This window comes from Paralichthys olivaceus, chromosome 12 (assembly GCF_024713975.1).
Source record: "Paralichthys olivaceus isolate ysfri-2021 chromosome 12, ASM2471397v2, whole genome shotgun sequence".
NCBI lineage: Eukaryota > Metazoa > Chordata > Actinopteri > Pleuronectiformes > Paralichthyidae > Paralichthys > Paralichthys olivaceus.
In genome coordinates, this window is record NC_091104.1 from 12,514,102 (window position 1) to 12,529,330 (window position 15,229).

At 43.9% G+C, this 15,229-nt stretch overlaps 2 protein-coding genes and 1 long non-coding RNA gene across 3 annotated transcripts; all 3 read right to left on the minus strand.

Annotated features, from left to right (window-relative positions):
• Positions 1-1,552: 1,552 nt before the first annotated feature.
• On the minus strand, positions 1,553-2,604 carry cldn23l (claudin 23-like). Its single transcript, XM_069535347.1, has one exon. The coding sequence runs from the start codon at positions 2,438-2,440 to the stop codon at positions 1,688-1,690; it is 753 nt and encodes a 250-aa protein (XP_069391448.1). The 5' UTR covers positions 2,441-2,604; the 3' UTR covers positions 1,553-1,687.
• A 1-nt stretch (position 2,605) lies between these two features.
• Positions 2,606-4,486, minus strand: LOC109627775 (uncharacterized). Its single transcript, XR_011244669.1, has 3 exons — positions 4,347-4,486; positions 2,870-2,963; positions 2,606-2,744 (listed from the first exon to the last, which is right to left on the minus strand). It is a non-coding gene; the product is annotated as an uncharacterized lncRNA (long non-coding RNA).
• Positions 4,487-5,649: 1,163 nt separating this feature from the next.
• grhl3 (grainyhead-like transcription factor 3) lies at positions 5,650-14,722 on the minus strand. The gene is made up of 15 exons (XM_020084636.2): positions 14,580-14,722; positions 12,989-13,157; positions 12,827-12,888; positions 11,782-12,052; positions 11,436-11,678; positions 10,732-10,843; positions 10,468-10,562; positions 10,027-10,185; positions 9,837-9,912; positions 9,619-9,740; positions 8,738-8,763; positions 8,545-8,630; positions 8,361-8,446; positions 7,836-7,900; positions 5,650-6,707 (listed from the first exon to the last, which is right to left on the minus strand). The coding sequence occupies exons 1-15, from the start codon at positions 14,594-14,596 to the stop codon at positions 6,590-6,592; spliced, it is 1,707 nt and encodes a 568-aa protein (XP_019940195.2). The 5' UTR covers positions 14,597-14,722; the 3' UTR covers positions 5,650-6,589.
• Between the last annotated feature and the right edge of the window lie 507 nt (positions 14,723-15,229).

The following is a 15,229-nucleotide window of genomic DNA, read 5'->3' on the forward strand; positions in this document are numbered from 1 at the left end:
TGTGTCTTCAGATATTATTATCAAATACTGTTAATGTGTTTGAAGCATATGTACACAGTCAGATGTGCATGTTCATGTCTTTTGTGCCCGAATTTCAGCCGATCAAGACTTTTTTCTTTTATGATGTTAAAGTACCGAGTGTATTTTATGATGTTAAAGTACCAAGTGTATTTTATGATTGAGTTTTCAGTAGAAAACAAACACACACTTAAATAAATACTTTAGATACAAAGTCAATATGAGTGAATACATTTTCCAAACTAAGTTTATTTCAGTGCAAAATGCCCCTTGAGCTCAATGAGTCACATTTACTGATGGAGAGAGCTAAAGTGTCCTTTCAGTCATCAGGTCTTTATCTCTTAATGTAATGTAACTCAGAACACAGGTTATTCAGCAGTGGCCTTGTGGGCTGTGCGTCGGCTGTGATGATCTCTTTGCCTCTCAGCTTTGTGTGGACACGATGAATGAGAGTGTAACAGCCTCAGCCTCATTATGTTCAAGTGTAGCACATAGAGAGCTGTAAGGTTTGATATCCATGAGACACTAAGTAACGAAAGGTGTACAGTGTGCACATTCATGCTGTATGGATAATTAATTATATATAAATATGTGTGAGTACATATTAAGTATTTTTAATGTATTTATGTAGATAAAAAGTTATTTTTCTGTATCCTGAGAAAAGAAAATTGTTGGACCACCTTTACAAAATTACTTCAATTGCTAACATGTGAAATGAATTAAGTTTGTTCAAGTTATAACTTTAAATTGAAAAAACTTAATTCATTAGTTACCAATTGAAGTAAACATACTAATAGTGTATTTTGAATCTTATAGATGAATAGATAGATAGATGGATTACATAAGACAGCAAATTTTTTACATTTTTTATTCATTGCAGATTGAACCATCAAGTATGAACTCACTATAACAAGTTAACAACAGTTATCAACAACAAATAATTTACAAAGATAAACAAGACCCTGTTGTCCACTTCAACCCCTTTTCTCCCAGTTAGAAATGTCAGTTCGATGAAGGCTCCTCAGTGAAGGTATCATACGAAGATTTACCCTGACAGACGGCAAACAAATGAGCAGTTTTCTTTTTCATCAAATGTACAGTGACTGAATCAAAAAACATCAAAAAGCAGATTTCACAAATTTCCATGAACAAATAACTTTAAATGACAAATTACAGATGAAATTCAGTTTCATTAATGCCACATGTATCTAATGAAATGAAATGTATGTATACATTTCCACATGTCACAATTAAGTTCGGATACAAACGGGGTCATGTTTCTCTCTAACAGTACAAAGGCATGGCTACAACGTGAGAGGCAGCACAGCGATGATGTCATTCGTGTTTCTCTACATGTCGCAGTTCAAGGCAGCAGGAAGTTGAGCTCACAATGTTCTTAATGAATCAGTAACAATCTCTGTGCTCCGTGATTCATCTCTCTGGAGTTTGCACCCACAAATTAAAGTCTCTGCCGACTTCAAGACGTAATTACATCCAACAAGTTCATACCTGACGTTAAGAGTCCAGTAATCAGGAAGTGATAATGTTCTGTGGTTCACAGTTTATCTGACTCATTCCATTAGGTGGTAGATGAAAAAAGCTAATGGGTTGGGAGTGCCTTTAAAAAGTGGCCACATGTCACTATATGTGCACCATTAAAACTGGCACTCTAACAGGTGACTTCGTATACATCTGTGTCTGCCTTGTTGGTGATGTCTGGAAATGAGCGGCACGCTGGGCACACGGGCACCTCAGGGCAAGATGGGCAGGGCAGACATCTTGGTTGTTTGAAGCTGAACAGCAGAGCGCCACCCCCCAGCACCTGCAAACACGACCCCAGCCACCCAAAGTAAAGCGAGCCAGCAGGATGCAGGCTGAGGTGGGGGGACTTGTGGTGATTGAGCCCTGGGCTCGGAGCCGCCAGCCCCAGCCTTCCAAGGTTGTGTGTGTACACCCCCAGGGCAGTCAGGCTCAGCAGGCCGGCCATCACCACCAGGAGCCCCCCTGTGGCTGCGACGCCCCTCAGAGGCAGATCTGTCCAGCACCGGACCCCGATGCAAGCCAGGACAATACCAGTGCCGCAGAGGAACAAGGAGGTCAGGATCAGACCTTGCGCCAGGCGAACCCGGGGGTCCCTCTGGTACGGACCCGCCACAGGCCAGCACTGCTTCAGCTCAGAGTGCTCCACCTGCAAGCAGCTCTCCCACAATCCATCAGAGCGCAGCAAGAGCAGAGACTCCGCTGACTTGACCCCCATCCCGTGACCTTTGACGCCAGGTCGAAGAAGTGACCCCGGCCCTGTCATTCCCAGACGCGCCTGTCCCTCTCTCCACTGGGGGGTGATGGCAGCGGTGAAGACAAGGACCAGTCCCAGAGGGGAGAATACGATCCCCATCACCATGGAGGCTGGGGTTTGCATCATTAAGGGTACAGCCCTAATTCTTTTTATCGATTTATTGATGTTAAGAATAACTCTCGAGTTTTCTGCAAAAACGAAACAGTACCTGTTCAATGTGCTTCCCAGTGTGAGTATTTTCGTAAAAAAGTCGAGTGTGGCTGCTCCTCCTGCAGACGGAGATGCTGCTCGTTATTACCACATGTCAGTGTCATGGGGGCTATCAGAACTGAGTGGATCAAATCTCTTGTTTTCTCTCTCACATCGAAGAAAAGTCCAATCAAGGTTCTCAAAAATCTACTCCGACCAGTCACTGATGATGTCACTGTATCTGCAAGGAAACAGAAAACATGCAAACGTCATATGTATTCTGCATAAGAATAAAAAGGTCAACACAAAGATGAGAATATTAAAACTTCCACAGAAAAATGAAGCATAATAAAGTTCATCCATTACCTCCTCCTGGACTCTCTCCTGCCTTCTCACTGACGACTCCTCAGTCAGAATGAATGAAAGAGGAAGACAGGTATGGAAGGAGGTGTGTGTTGCACTGAAGTGATGGAGCGAGAGGAAGACAGAGACATGAGACGAATCAGAGGTGTGAATTCAGAGCAGAGACAAGCCTCCGAGCAGCCAGAGTCGGAGGTCTGGCTCCACTGCTCCAGAGCTGGACAGGATAACACTGAATGCTCGATGCCTGTCTCTGTTGCTAGGATACGACAACCTGGGCAGTCTCAGCATAACAGGGTGTGTGTGTGTGTGTGTGTGTGTGTGTGTGTGTGTGGCTTTATTTATCGCAAGAACTAGTTAGACTCTTCTCTATGCAAAAGCTAACAGCCTTGTGTGCACAGATGGTCGCATAATGATGTGTGTGCTGCTTTTTACTCAAAGCCTGATGGGTGATGGCCACATTTGACCTTGGAGGAATTTGGCTGTTTAGAAACTATGAGTCCAGCCTGGAGGAGGGACGGCAGACTGGAGGATGAGCACCAGACACTTGTGAGTGTGTGAGGGTCTCGTGCAGAACCACACACAAACACAAGCTGCTGTAGACGATGAGATATATTTTATAATAGAACTACAAAACTGCTGAGCTGTAGTTACTGGAATATTTTAAACCATACCAATCACATTGGTATTCCTTTATTTGTGGCAAAATACTATATCAGAATATATATATATATATATACTTTCTTATATGTACTTTCTTGTTCACTTCACTTCATGTGATCAATAGTGTGAAATTCCTTCTGAAAATGTCAGTTGAGGATATTTACTGGAAGACGGTAGAATATAATAATAATAGATTTAGAATAAAAGAGAAGGGAATACATGTCTGGATTTTGAAGGCATGGAAAAAAGAGAAGTGGATTTTGATCAACACATACCTGTGTTCATGTGTCATATGTCTAAAATAAATAAAAGTCCACAATGGAGTTTCCTGTTTTGCAAATGAAATGTTTTACTGACGGGGAGGAGAGAATCTGAGCCCTGACCTGCAGCTGAGAGGATTTCAACCACTGCTCTGCATGATCGAGTCTCAGCTCATCCGTGGTTCAAAGCATGTTGTGCACAGGTATCACTTGTTACTCTTTATTTCTTCCTTGTTTTTTCAGGTTAGACAACAGAGCTTTGTGCGTTCCCCCGTTTCATCTCATTTAGACCAACATCAAACGCCGCCCCTGCCAAGTTCAATGCCACTGCAGTGATTTATTGTAAATCACGAGATGCCTGATTGTGTGTTGATGCAGAAATGGAGAGAGAGTGGAGGTGTGGGAACATCTGCAGAGGCTCGACACAGAAGAGGACGTTAGTGCCCTCATCACTTTCTCTCACATTTTGGGCGCCTGCAAACACATGCTCCCCCCCAACACACACACACGCACACACACACACACACACACACATATAGACAGCCCATGAAGTCACTTACCATTCAGGAGGGGTTGTGTGTATCTTGCTGCAGATCTGCGGCTGCCTCTCTGCTTCCTTCTGATGAATGGTGAACATGTTTCTCTCTCTCTTTCTCTCAGGCAGCAGATGGTGCAACTACGTCTTCATTATTCCTGCTCCCTCTCTCTCCCTCCTCATCTCTGGCTTTGCTTCAGCAGTCTCCCCACCTCTCTCTGTCGTCTCGTTTCCTCTGTCTTGATGTCTCTGTTTGCGTTTGTCCTTGTGTCTCTGCCTCTTTCCCTTTTTCCCTGCTGCCTCCCCGGCTGTCTGCGTCTCGGTTTCACTTTGTGTGTGTGTGTGTGCCTCTCTCTTTGACGTACTGAAGGATGTCTGTGTTATATCTAGGATGGAGTGTTTTGTTGCTTTTCCTGACAGTTTCACCAAATAGGGGAAAGCAATGAGCTTTTCCATCAATGACAACACTTTCAACATGTGTGCTGTCTATTTTGAAGGAGATGCTACAACACCAAAACACGATTCTGTGTGTTGTCTTTTCATCTGCATATTAACACAACCCCTCATCTTAGCACCTAAACACACACTAATGAATGAATGAATTATTCAAGGGAAACATTGAAATGAAATATATACATATATATATAATGATTTCTGAATTCGACCCCTGCTCCAGATCCTCACCAAAATATCATCCCAGATAGCGTACAGATTTTGGCCACTTCAGGCAATGAATCGACAGCCGAAAATGGGCCACTTCAGAAAAGCAAATTTGGCCCAAATATCCCCAAACCAACTGTATTTGGCAAACATATAGTATAGGTAAGATGTAACCTGGGTGTTAACCTAAAATGTATTAAATAATGAGTATGGCCCAAAAAATAGCACAAAACAAATCCAGACCACCTTGGGAACCTTTTGGTTTCATGCGGTCCCAAACCTCATCCTTCCGGCAAGTTTCATGATTATCCGCCCTGTAGTTTTTGTGTAATCTTGCTCACAAACAAACAGCAACAACCAAACAGACATGGTTGAAAACATAACTTCATTGGCGAAGGTGAAAATTACAGAAAATAAGATCAAATCCAAGTGAAGATGAGTTTCATGCTTAGTGCTTGATCGGCAGGGAGAAGACAGAGCAATCAGCTGATTCTTCATTTCCAATATGCACTTCACCACAGAGGTTAATTACAACTGTGCACACACACACACGCAGGAAGTGCTCTCATTATTGTTTTCTTTTTATTCGTTGACAACTGATCCTGGCAGGAGCCGACATTTCCATCAGATCTCCACATGTGTAATAACTCCACAGAGGCCACAGAAGCTCTGATGCATTTTCTTTATTTTCTTAAAAAACAGGGCAAGATTTGACTAATACAACCAGAACTGCCGTGGGATAATAATGAAATAATACAGGGATACATGTTCGCTTTGAAATGATGCGTAACATACAAGGAAAAAAAATCCTACTACTCTTTAACACACACATGCTTATCACACACATACCATGAAAGTCTTCTGGCAGGCCTCGGGGGGGTGTTTGAAGTGTTTCCAGGAAGAATCAGTGGTTACACCATACAGTCAAGAAATGCCTACATGCAGCTCCGGCTAAAACGATGGCCAACACTAACTCTCTCGTGGCTTTTACGGGTAGAAATGTGTGACTTTAGGTTCTGAATGTTACCTGGCGCCGGGTCGTTTTAGTCGTGAAACTAACAGGAACCTAGAGGAGGATACTTTTGGCAGTGAAAAAACGTTGTTACCAGGATATGGGTGAGAAACGCACCATCGGCTCTTGCAGAAGAAATGATGAGTACACTGAAAGCAGCAAGGATAGCAACCTCTGAAAATGCTGAAAATACGCCGTGCACATATCACGCACAGGGCTCTGTCAAAAAAATTGAAATACATAGCAGTTTGTGGAAAATGGATTTCAACGTGCACCTGGCTATAGTTCATAAAACACTGTCATATTACAATCTATTTACATTATATATGTACAGGCTGTTCATTATAAATGCTCTTACGTTATAATATTAAATTCTAATAAAAAATCATAAGAAATGGGACATGGTATTTACAGACTTGAGAACGGTTTGACATTTTCATGAGGAATCAGAAAAACTGGCGATGTCCCTTCAATCCAGTTCTTGCTTTGGTTTCGGCAGCTCACATAGTCTCTGATTGGGCAGTGCTTCGAGAGGTGGCAGCTGTGATTTCTTTCTTTTTCTTCATCCTTCAATCGAGCGGGCAGCCGACACGTTCTCATACTTCGACGAGGGTGACCTGGAACTGACCGGACACCACCTCCGACATCTCGATGAGGAAGGCCGACTGGTTGGTGTAGTGTTCGATGATGTTGTCGTCCATGTTGACGTAAATCCTGAGGAAAAGATCAAGGGGGGGGGGGGGTTAAAAATCAGCGAGGCACAGAGAAGTGAGACAAAACATATTCCTCTCCAAAAAACTAGACCATGCAAATTAGTTTGTTCTCTACTTTTCACTTGCATGTGACCAAATCCCTTTGAATGTCTCCGCTGTGACTTAGGCATTTGTTTTATGGAAAGCCTGTCACGTGAAAAACACAGTGATAGCATATCTCCTGCATCAGGAGGAGCAGTAAATCAGGTCACCCTCCTCCTCTCCCTCCTCCTCCTAACCTGTATGTCTTCAGGGCTTTAATGTCTGAACTAACTTGGTGCATTCTGCCTGCAGGGTTGAGGCTGATTAAAGACAAGAGCAAGTAAAGGAGAGGAGGGAGGGAACTGCAGCGGAGAATGCAACCCAACCTGTTGGCTTAGCTGCTCCCGATGTGGCGATAGCTGCCAGCAAGTGACAGAAAAATAACCCAAAGGTGTTGCAGCCTCCTGTCTCTCCTCTGAAGACAGGGCCCTCAGATTTCCTCTGTTGTTTCAGAGGCAGCGACCATTTGACTGAAAGAGGTCCGGCAGATGTGGTGTGAGGATATTTGGAAATTCAGATTTCTAAGCCCCGTCTAAAATGTCTAACGTTGTTTAAGAAAAATTAATGAATATCTTTTAGTTTTAAAACAGAGCACCCAATCCAAAGAACTCATCACCCTTTGTCAGTAGTAAAACTTAATAGGAAGACGACAGCTGCCAGAAACCTTTAATTAAACCAGATATCTCTTTCAACAGGGACCTTTCTGATAGTTCCAATGAAATGAGCTCACGGAGACACAAATAAGCAAACAACAATCGCCCATGACTCATCCACAGGATTTCTCAAACGTCTTTATCCTCCTTCAGTCACCTGTCCTTTTATTTTTTTGAGGAGCTGCAATTAACAAATTCCATCAGGCCCAGCCAAGTAACCAACCTACCGACCCGGTCTGTCAACCTCTGCTTCCTCAGAGCAGGAGGACGAGTGAGAAAACACGACCTGAGTTTTACGCTTGTTGTCCGTGATGAATACATGGTTTTAATCTTGTGTGTGTTGAGTCAGCTGAGCATTAGAGGTATAAAAGAAAAAACTAAACTAAGACACTCACCCTCTCTTGCATTTTTTGTAGATTTTCCCAATGGTGTCTTTTTGCACGCCATACTTTTCTGAGATCTGAGGAAGGAGGGACATGAGAGGACAGTTAGCATGACAGTTCCTTCAGACAGAAAGATGATATGCTTTTACACATACTGTGAACAGATAATGCTGTGTTTATCAGAATAAATTAATATATAGATAAAAAATAATAAATGTAGAAATGAATAAAATAATAATATTAGAAATTATTGAATAAATGAATGGAATAATTTAAAACTAATTAATTAATTAATGTGGGCTGAGAAAAAAACTTTTTTTGATCCCAAAGTATAAACTGTGATAAAAAAAAGGCTTTTTCAAATGTATTCATGCACTTGGTTATTTATATCTGCATAATTATTATTGTTATTTTTTGTCTTTCATACAGATACAGATCACACAGATCAGGAATGTGTCTAAGGATGGATTTGAGTAATATAATTCAAGAAATAATGAATAAAAAGTAAATTGAATCATGAGTCTAATTCATACTCACAGCTTCTTGTAGGCCCGACACTGTGGGCGAGCTGAGCATGAGCGCATCAAACACCTCCTCTACTCCTGACCTCACGTACAACAGAACTAATGAGAAGAGAGAACAGAGGAGAAAAACATTTAGATGACAAATGCTCAATAACGATAATTATTCTCATCATCAGACTGTCAGAGTTTTCATCTACCTCTCTGTGGGTCTTCTCTGCGGGCCTGCTTGCTGGGTGGGGGGCTGCTCTGCTCTCTGTCGGGGTACAGCCTCTTCAGAGAATTCCTGGCAAAAAACAAAATAAAGTCACGTTAACACAAAGCAGACGACTTGGCATCTTTTTAAAAATGAATTATCACAGAGGACTGTTGACTTCTACTATCGATGCTTACCTTTCCGCCTCGTCCATGGGAGCGGCCTGGAGGGAGACAGACAGAAACAGACATCTGATTAGACTTTTAAACTCCACAGTGTGATTCCCGGCATTATCTGAGCAAAACGCCTTCAAATAAAGGAATGTTATCATCACCCATAACCATGGAAGAGAAGCACATGAGCGTGGACACTGATGGAGAGATCCAGCGCTTTATCACACCGGCCAATCACAGACAGGAAGTACAGACTGTTGGGCTATTGTGTAATAAGGTCCTTTTTGTTTGCTTAAGCATGTTTTTTTGTTCTTCTAATGTCTCTTTGGCTCTTTACACACACACACACACACATACACACACACACACACACACACACACCTCCACACTCCACTGTGGGAAAGCTGGCCTGTCTGAACACTCCTTTCGCTGTTTGTGTGTGTGACTGAAAGAAAGCGAGGGTATGAGGGTGGTGCTTTCTGAAAGTCAGGTGTCTGTGTGCTGCTGCTGCCTCACCAGGTGTGTGTGTGTGTGTGTGTGTGTGTGTGTGTGTGTGTGTGTGTTTCCGTGTGAGCCCCTATAGCTTAATCTCAGTGTCAGTAGCTGTAGCAGCTTGTAGTGGTGCCTGGTTTCGACTCCAATTAGCTCATCTCAACTCAAGTCGGTGCCTCACTTTCACTGACAACGTCCCCTCCTCCCCCCTTTTCCCAACCCACTGCATACTTTCCCACAGGTTTTTCCCAACTCTCGCTCTCTCGTGCCTGTCCTACTGCCTGCAGGGATTACGAGGCAGGAGGGGGGCGGTGGATCAGGAGCAGGACAGGAGAGGAGAGGAGAGGAGAGGAGAGGAGAGGAGAGGAGAGGAGAGGAGAGGAGAGGAGAGGAGAGGAGAAAAGGGGCCTTACCATGCGCTGTAAACTGGAGAGGTGTGTTTCTGGGATGAAGAGAACCGGCTGAGTGACGTGGTCGTCCAGTGTCCGGAAGAAGGTACACTCACTGCCCATGGAGCTGCTCACTTGAGACTTGGCTGGAAACAAAGCAGGGATGTCGACAATATTAGAAACACTCACTTTAAGTGTTTAATATTGTTGTTCTAAAGGGGCTGGCTATTTCCAACACTCACCGTTGGCATCATTAGCGCTCTTTCCTCTCCTCTTGCTCCTCTTCCTGTCCTCATCACGCATCTTCCTCTCTGCACCCTGAGGAACACCACACACACACATTCATTCCATTACAATGATGACTTTAACCTCAGAGGATGCCAGATTTGATTGTTCGTCAATTGTCTTCAAGTGAAGCGTACGTGACTGTACCTTATCACAGAAGATCTTGACCTGGCAGGCGGCTCTGTGTATGAGCTGGTTGGTTCCCGAGCTGAAGTCGTAGGTGTCGATCTGCAGGTTCAGGGGGAGGCCTTTCACTCCCTTCTGAGAGGAGAAGTCAGTGCTCAGGGAGTTGATGCCGATGTAAACCTGGAGGAGGGGAAGGAAAGAGGACGTTTGGTTTTTGAGACGAGACATCTTTTGAAAAAAAAGACAGAGGAAGACGCTGGTGACATTTACAACTAATGACATGTTTTTTCAGCCAACTTTCATAGAAGAACAATTTTTAAAATGATTAAGCCTCTTAATCCTCATTCCTCAAATCTCAGCTTCTCCTTCTCTCCTCCTCCCTATTCTACCTTTCCTCTCCTTTTACCTCCTCTTCAGAGAACTCAGCAGTCACACACTTGTTTGAGAGCGAGGTATGTTTACCTTGGCTTCTTCACTGGGGTTCCACACAAAGGAGAGCGCATTGAAAGCCACCTCCTCAATGTTGCTGATGCCACTGAACACTTCTTTGTAGTCCGCTATAAAAAATAAAGAAATAATTTAATCTTCTTTACTCCATCTGATTCTCAGATTTGTAATCAGACAGGAATGATTGGTTAATTCACTTGACAGACTAAGTACATCTTTCATGTTTGTGTCATTGTCAGTGTCTGTGCACAGGTGTTTTTTCCTGTGAGATGAACATACCAATGTCAATGACCCTCTGCTTGACAGTTGGTTGCCGCGCATGCCAGTGATTCCAAAAGCGGAGCTGCATTTCTGGGCTCTTGTCGTTCTCAAACACAGCCATCACGACCGTCTGCAAAAGAAAGTTGACAGAAAAGCATTAGGTGCATTGGTCAAAACGTGACTCACTTCCACTTGCCTGCATCTCCGAGAAAAGCCACCGTGTTTCATTCATCACCCTAAATCCCCCTTTTCTCCTCACATTGTCATCAGCTATTTGCAGTTGCTGGTGTGTGTTTGTGTATATTCTTAACCTCTAATTCACTTGACAAAGAAAACAGTTGTCACCCGTGTTTTTCTACCACACCACACCTTCCCCCCCTTCCTCGTCCACTCCTCTGTGAGCACGGGACTCTGGCTTCGTTACTCCACAGCACTGATAAATTATACAGGGCAGGACACTGTAATTTTAAAGGTACCAGCCCAATGTGCTGGGGTGTCAGCTGGGGATTAGTCACAGAGGAGCTGGCTGCGAGGGAGGGACAGGTATACAAGAAGGGTTGGCTCTGTGGCATGCGAAGAATTTATGTATTCATGAGCCTGTGGAAAAGAGCCTGAAGGAAATAGTCACCTTATTTTTTTTTACGTAACATACATGCAGAGAAAAAACACATTTCAAACCAAATCTGATTTGTGCCTGTGGGTGATGTGTCACCATGACTCACTTTGACTTTGGTAGATGTGAGGCAAGCACTGCTGTCCACTCCCTGCAGGGAGATGGGGTAGAACTGTCCCTTGTTCAGGTAGACCATGGGCAACGCATTAGACTTGTAAGCAGAAGCTGAGGGAGCTCCCAGGGAAAACTGGAACTCGCTCCTGAATCTCTCAGGTGGTGGGGAGCCGGTGTAGGAGCCGGAGTAGACGGGGCTGGAGGTGTCCTCTGGGAAGGGGTCGCTGTAGGGAAGAGTCTGGATAACCACCCAAGGATATGCATTAGTAAAGGAAGCAACGGGAGAGGACAAAAGTCGGCATTAATACATCTTGGCTTTTAGATTGTGACGCAATTCTCACCTCGCTGCCGGGGAAAGCACTGGACTCGGGCCACTTCTGCAGCAGGGAGTCGAAGATGATGTTGAGCTCCTGTTTGTCGTAGGTGTCGGTCACCACGCTGGTCAAAGTGGTGTAGGTGTCCGAGGTGGTGGGGACGGAAATGGGCAGGGAGGTGTGAAGCTTGGATCCCAGAACTTCCTGAGGGTGGCTGGTGGGAATGTTCTCGGAGAGGATCTTCATGACGTTGGCGGAAGCGTCCAGCGAGATGAGCTCATTGCCGTTCGTTGGGGACCTGGCGGGGTGAGGAAGGGGGAGAAAGAAGAAGCAGGGAGGGAAAGAGAGAGTTGATTAATTACAACAGTGAAAACCACAGTTTTTTAAAAGGTCAGCATGACTCAGTAACACTCCACCCACACGTCAACACAGCAAAAAGACGAACAATCTCAAAGCGAATGATTGTGTCTTCAACATGACAGAAGCCTGCAGGCGGCCTGTGCAAACGTCTGGAAAAGCACTTCAGCTCTGAGCACACACGGCTACTGTGAGGTGAGCTCACAGAAAGACGAGGTTTTTGAGGCTGGGTGGGAACTATTTGTCTCTTAATCCTGCTTTTTTTCCTCAGTGTTTGAGTTTCTCTGTTTGAGGGGACAACACTGTGCCCCGGCAGTGGCCATTTCTCACCCACCAAAGAAGAAGAAGAAGGAGGAGAAGAAGTAATAGGGAGGGTGGAAAACAACTGTCTGTCTGCCTGTTGTGAAACTCTTAAAGCAAGACAGAGATAATGATAGAGGATGGATGGATGGATGACTGAAGAGGTAGACAATAATCCTCCTGCTGTGTTTGACTTAAGGATTACCCAATCACCTGATAATGACCTCCTAAAGCTCTGCCTTTCTCTTACTGGGCTATTGACACTCATCCACATGTTTAAGTTAGAGGGGATGAGACATAAAGGAAAACATGTAACTTCTGGATCTTCCAAGGAAGAAGTTCTAGAATCATTTTTCTTCTATATTTTCAATATATATATTTTTGGATGATTTAGTAATTAATAACATGCTCTTACCTCTCTGTCATTTTGTTGATGTTATTGCCGCGGTTGCAGTTCATCTTCTGCTCTTTCTGGTTCTGCACAAATAAAAATAATAGATCATGTTAAAATATAAAATGCATCTTTTCATATTAAAAATACAATTTACTTTAGTTTGACTGATTCTGCCATATCTACCTTGCACTGCTCATACAGCATTGTTAAGGCTGTCAGGTCATCTCCAGGGTGGAGTCTGGGTTTGGAGTGGCTCTGCTCGAGGGTGTCCGGGTAGGACCAGGAGTCCATGTTGTAGTTTGTGTAGTGGTTGTAGTTGAAGTTCTCGCTCTGAAAAACTAGTCCCAGAGTCCTATACCAGAGGAGAGAGAGACACAAAAAAGACATATGTAATGACGTGTAAATAATCCAGAGGTGCAAAAGAGAAGGAAATGCATTTGAGCATTTTATAGTTACGCTTCTTTGACACGCTGCAAAGGCAAAAATCGAGAACACGCCTGAGCCTCGGAGCACTGTACATACTTGCCCCTGAGCATGAAGGGTTTCGATTGCAAAACCACAAAGCTGAGTAACATCCCTCAGGAGCAGTGGTGTCAAAAAAAAGGTTTAAAAAAACGTCAGGGGCCACCCACCAATACACACGAAGGCATTTTTTTGTGGTTTCTCATGTTGTGAAAGGAAAACAAGCCACATTCATGCATGTTGTATAATCTTATTTGCATGGATCTCCCAAAGAAGTGACAAGATTTCCTTACAAAGTAAATAAAAACCCACGATGAGGCTGGTTTTAAATGTCACGTGAAGATAAAAACCCTGGGATTCTGAGGATTGGATTTGTTTGGAGAGACTCTGGATTGCAAATATCCCGTCTACCTCCGCTGATGAGTTTGTCTGAAGTGGGTATTGAACAAATGAGCAAGTTTGTCCTGGATAAACAGTTGGTTAGACGTGTCGACAGGGGGGAACAGGAGGAGCTCAGGTGTTCAAAAGTAAAGTTTAAAGTTTAAATCTGAGGGTTTCTCACAGGGATTAGGGACGAGGAATGAACGCATGTGTAACACAGCAGCTGGAAAAGGTGAACTAATGTCTTTAAGGGTGTAATACTGAATATTTTGTCCGTCTCAGAACTCGTACACCTGTTCTAAGATGCACCTGTCTCCCCCCCACCCCTCTCTCTCTCTGTCTCTCTCAGTAGCCCTGCATGCAACACAACTCCCATTAGTCGCTCTCCGTTTCCCACCAGTACAAGTGCAGATGTTTTTATGCAGACACAGGGTTGGGGGGCTTGTGTCTAGGGTTTCGACCATTATGTAATTCAATGCATTACACGCTGCCGTACCCCTCCAACACCTCGAGAGGAGATTCTTATTTCCCCGATCGCCTTTTGTGCTCTGTGGCCCCCAGGTGAGTGACAACACAAACCGAAACAGACCTGCTGCAAGTGGTGTGTTTAGTGTGTGTGTGTGTGTGTGTGTGTGTGTGTGTTTGTGTGTGTGTGTGTGTGTGTGTGTGTTAATACTATACATATCACTTTCCCCTGCAAAACATCCCCTTTAAGAACTTTTCACATGGGGGTCTCATTGCAAAAAAACAAGGGGAAGGAGGAGGTTTCTGTTCTTAACGCTGGAATCTAACATAAACTATTTACTGTTACAACAAGTCTGGACCAAAATGTTTCACCACCACCGATGAAAAGTAGATTTTGGAAGAAGAAAATATCAATAAAACTTTTTTTTCTTCCAAAAGCAGAAGAAAAGATGCTCCCAGAACTTACTCAGTCTCTTTGGTCATGTCTCCAGTCCAAGTCAGCAGGAATAGATCCCTTTAGTTTCAGCTCCTCACTGTTTCTCTCTCTCTCTGTGGCGGTGAGTCTTGCAGAGAAGAGTGCTGACACAGATGAGTCAAGTGTTGTGATTCCCTCTGAGCGGGAGCCCAGATTTATTTCATGCCTGCACAGTTTCCCTCTCTCCTCTGATTGGCTGAGGGCTGGGGAAACAGGTGTCTGATAGGACAGGTGTAGGATCCTTAACTCTTTCCAGGCTGGAGAGAAACTGGCTTACATGTGTATATGAGGGAAAGAGGGAGAGAGCACTTTGCAAGACAATCTGAGGCCGAGTGTTTTGAATCTCATTAATGCGCCGGACAAAAAGAGTGAGATTGGGGAACCAGGAGGTGTGAAAAGGTTTGGTAATGAGACTGAGAACGACAGGAGAGGCCTGGAACTCAGCTTTAACATGTTAATAGTTTTTCAGTATCATTTTTCACTGCCCCTTTATTTCCATGTCATACACAGGTTTTGGTCTCTTTATTTCCTGAGGATCATTGATGTAAACATGGAAGATTTACTGTTGTGATTAAAACTGCTGAGGAGAGGTGGGCTTAAGGGAAGCTGGTTTAAAAGAATAGAATTTTTAAAGACAGGAT

Bases quoted from the DNA above. Each gene is read 5' to 3' on its own strand.
- grhl3 (XM_020084636.2), bottom strand. The intron at 7,901-8,360 runs GTGAGTATGAAT...CTCCTTCCTCAG, and splicing joins TGTCGGGCCTACAAGAAGCT to ATCTCAGAAAAGTATGGCGT. The intron at 6,708-7,835 runs GTGAGTGTCTTA...TCTTTTCCTCAG, and splicing joins TACAAAAAATGCAAGAGAGG to GATTTACGTCAACATGGACG.
- cldn23l (XM_069535347.1), bottom strand. From the start codon at position 2,440: ATGATGCAAACCCCAGCCTCCATGGTGATGGGGATCGTATTCTCCCCT.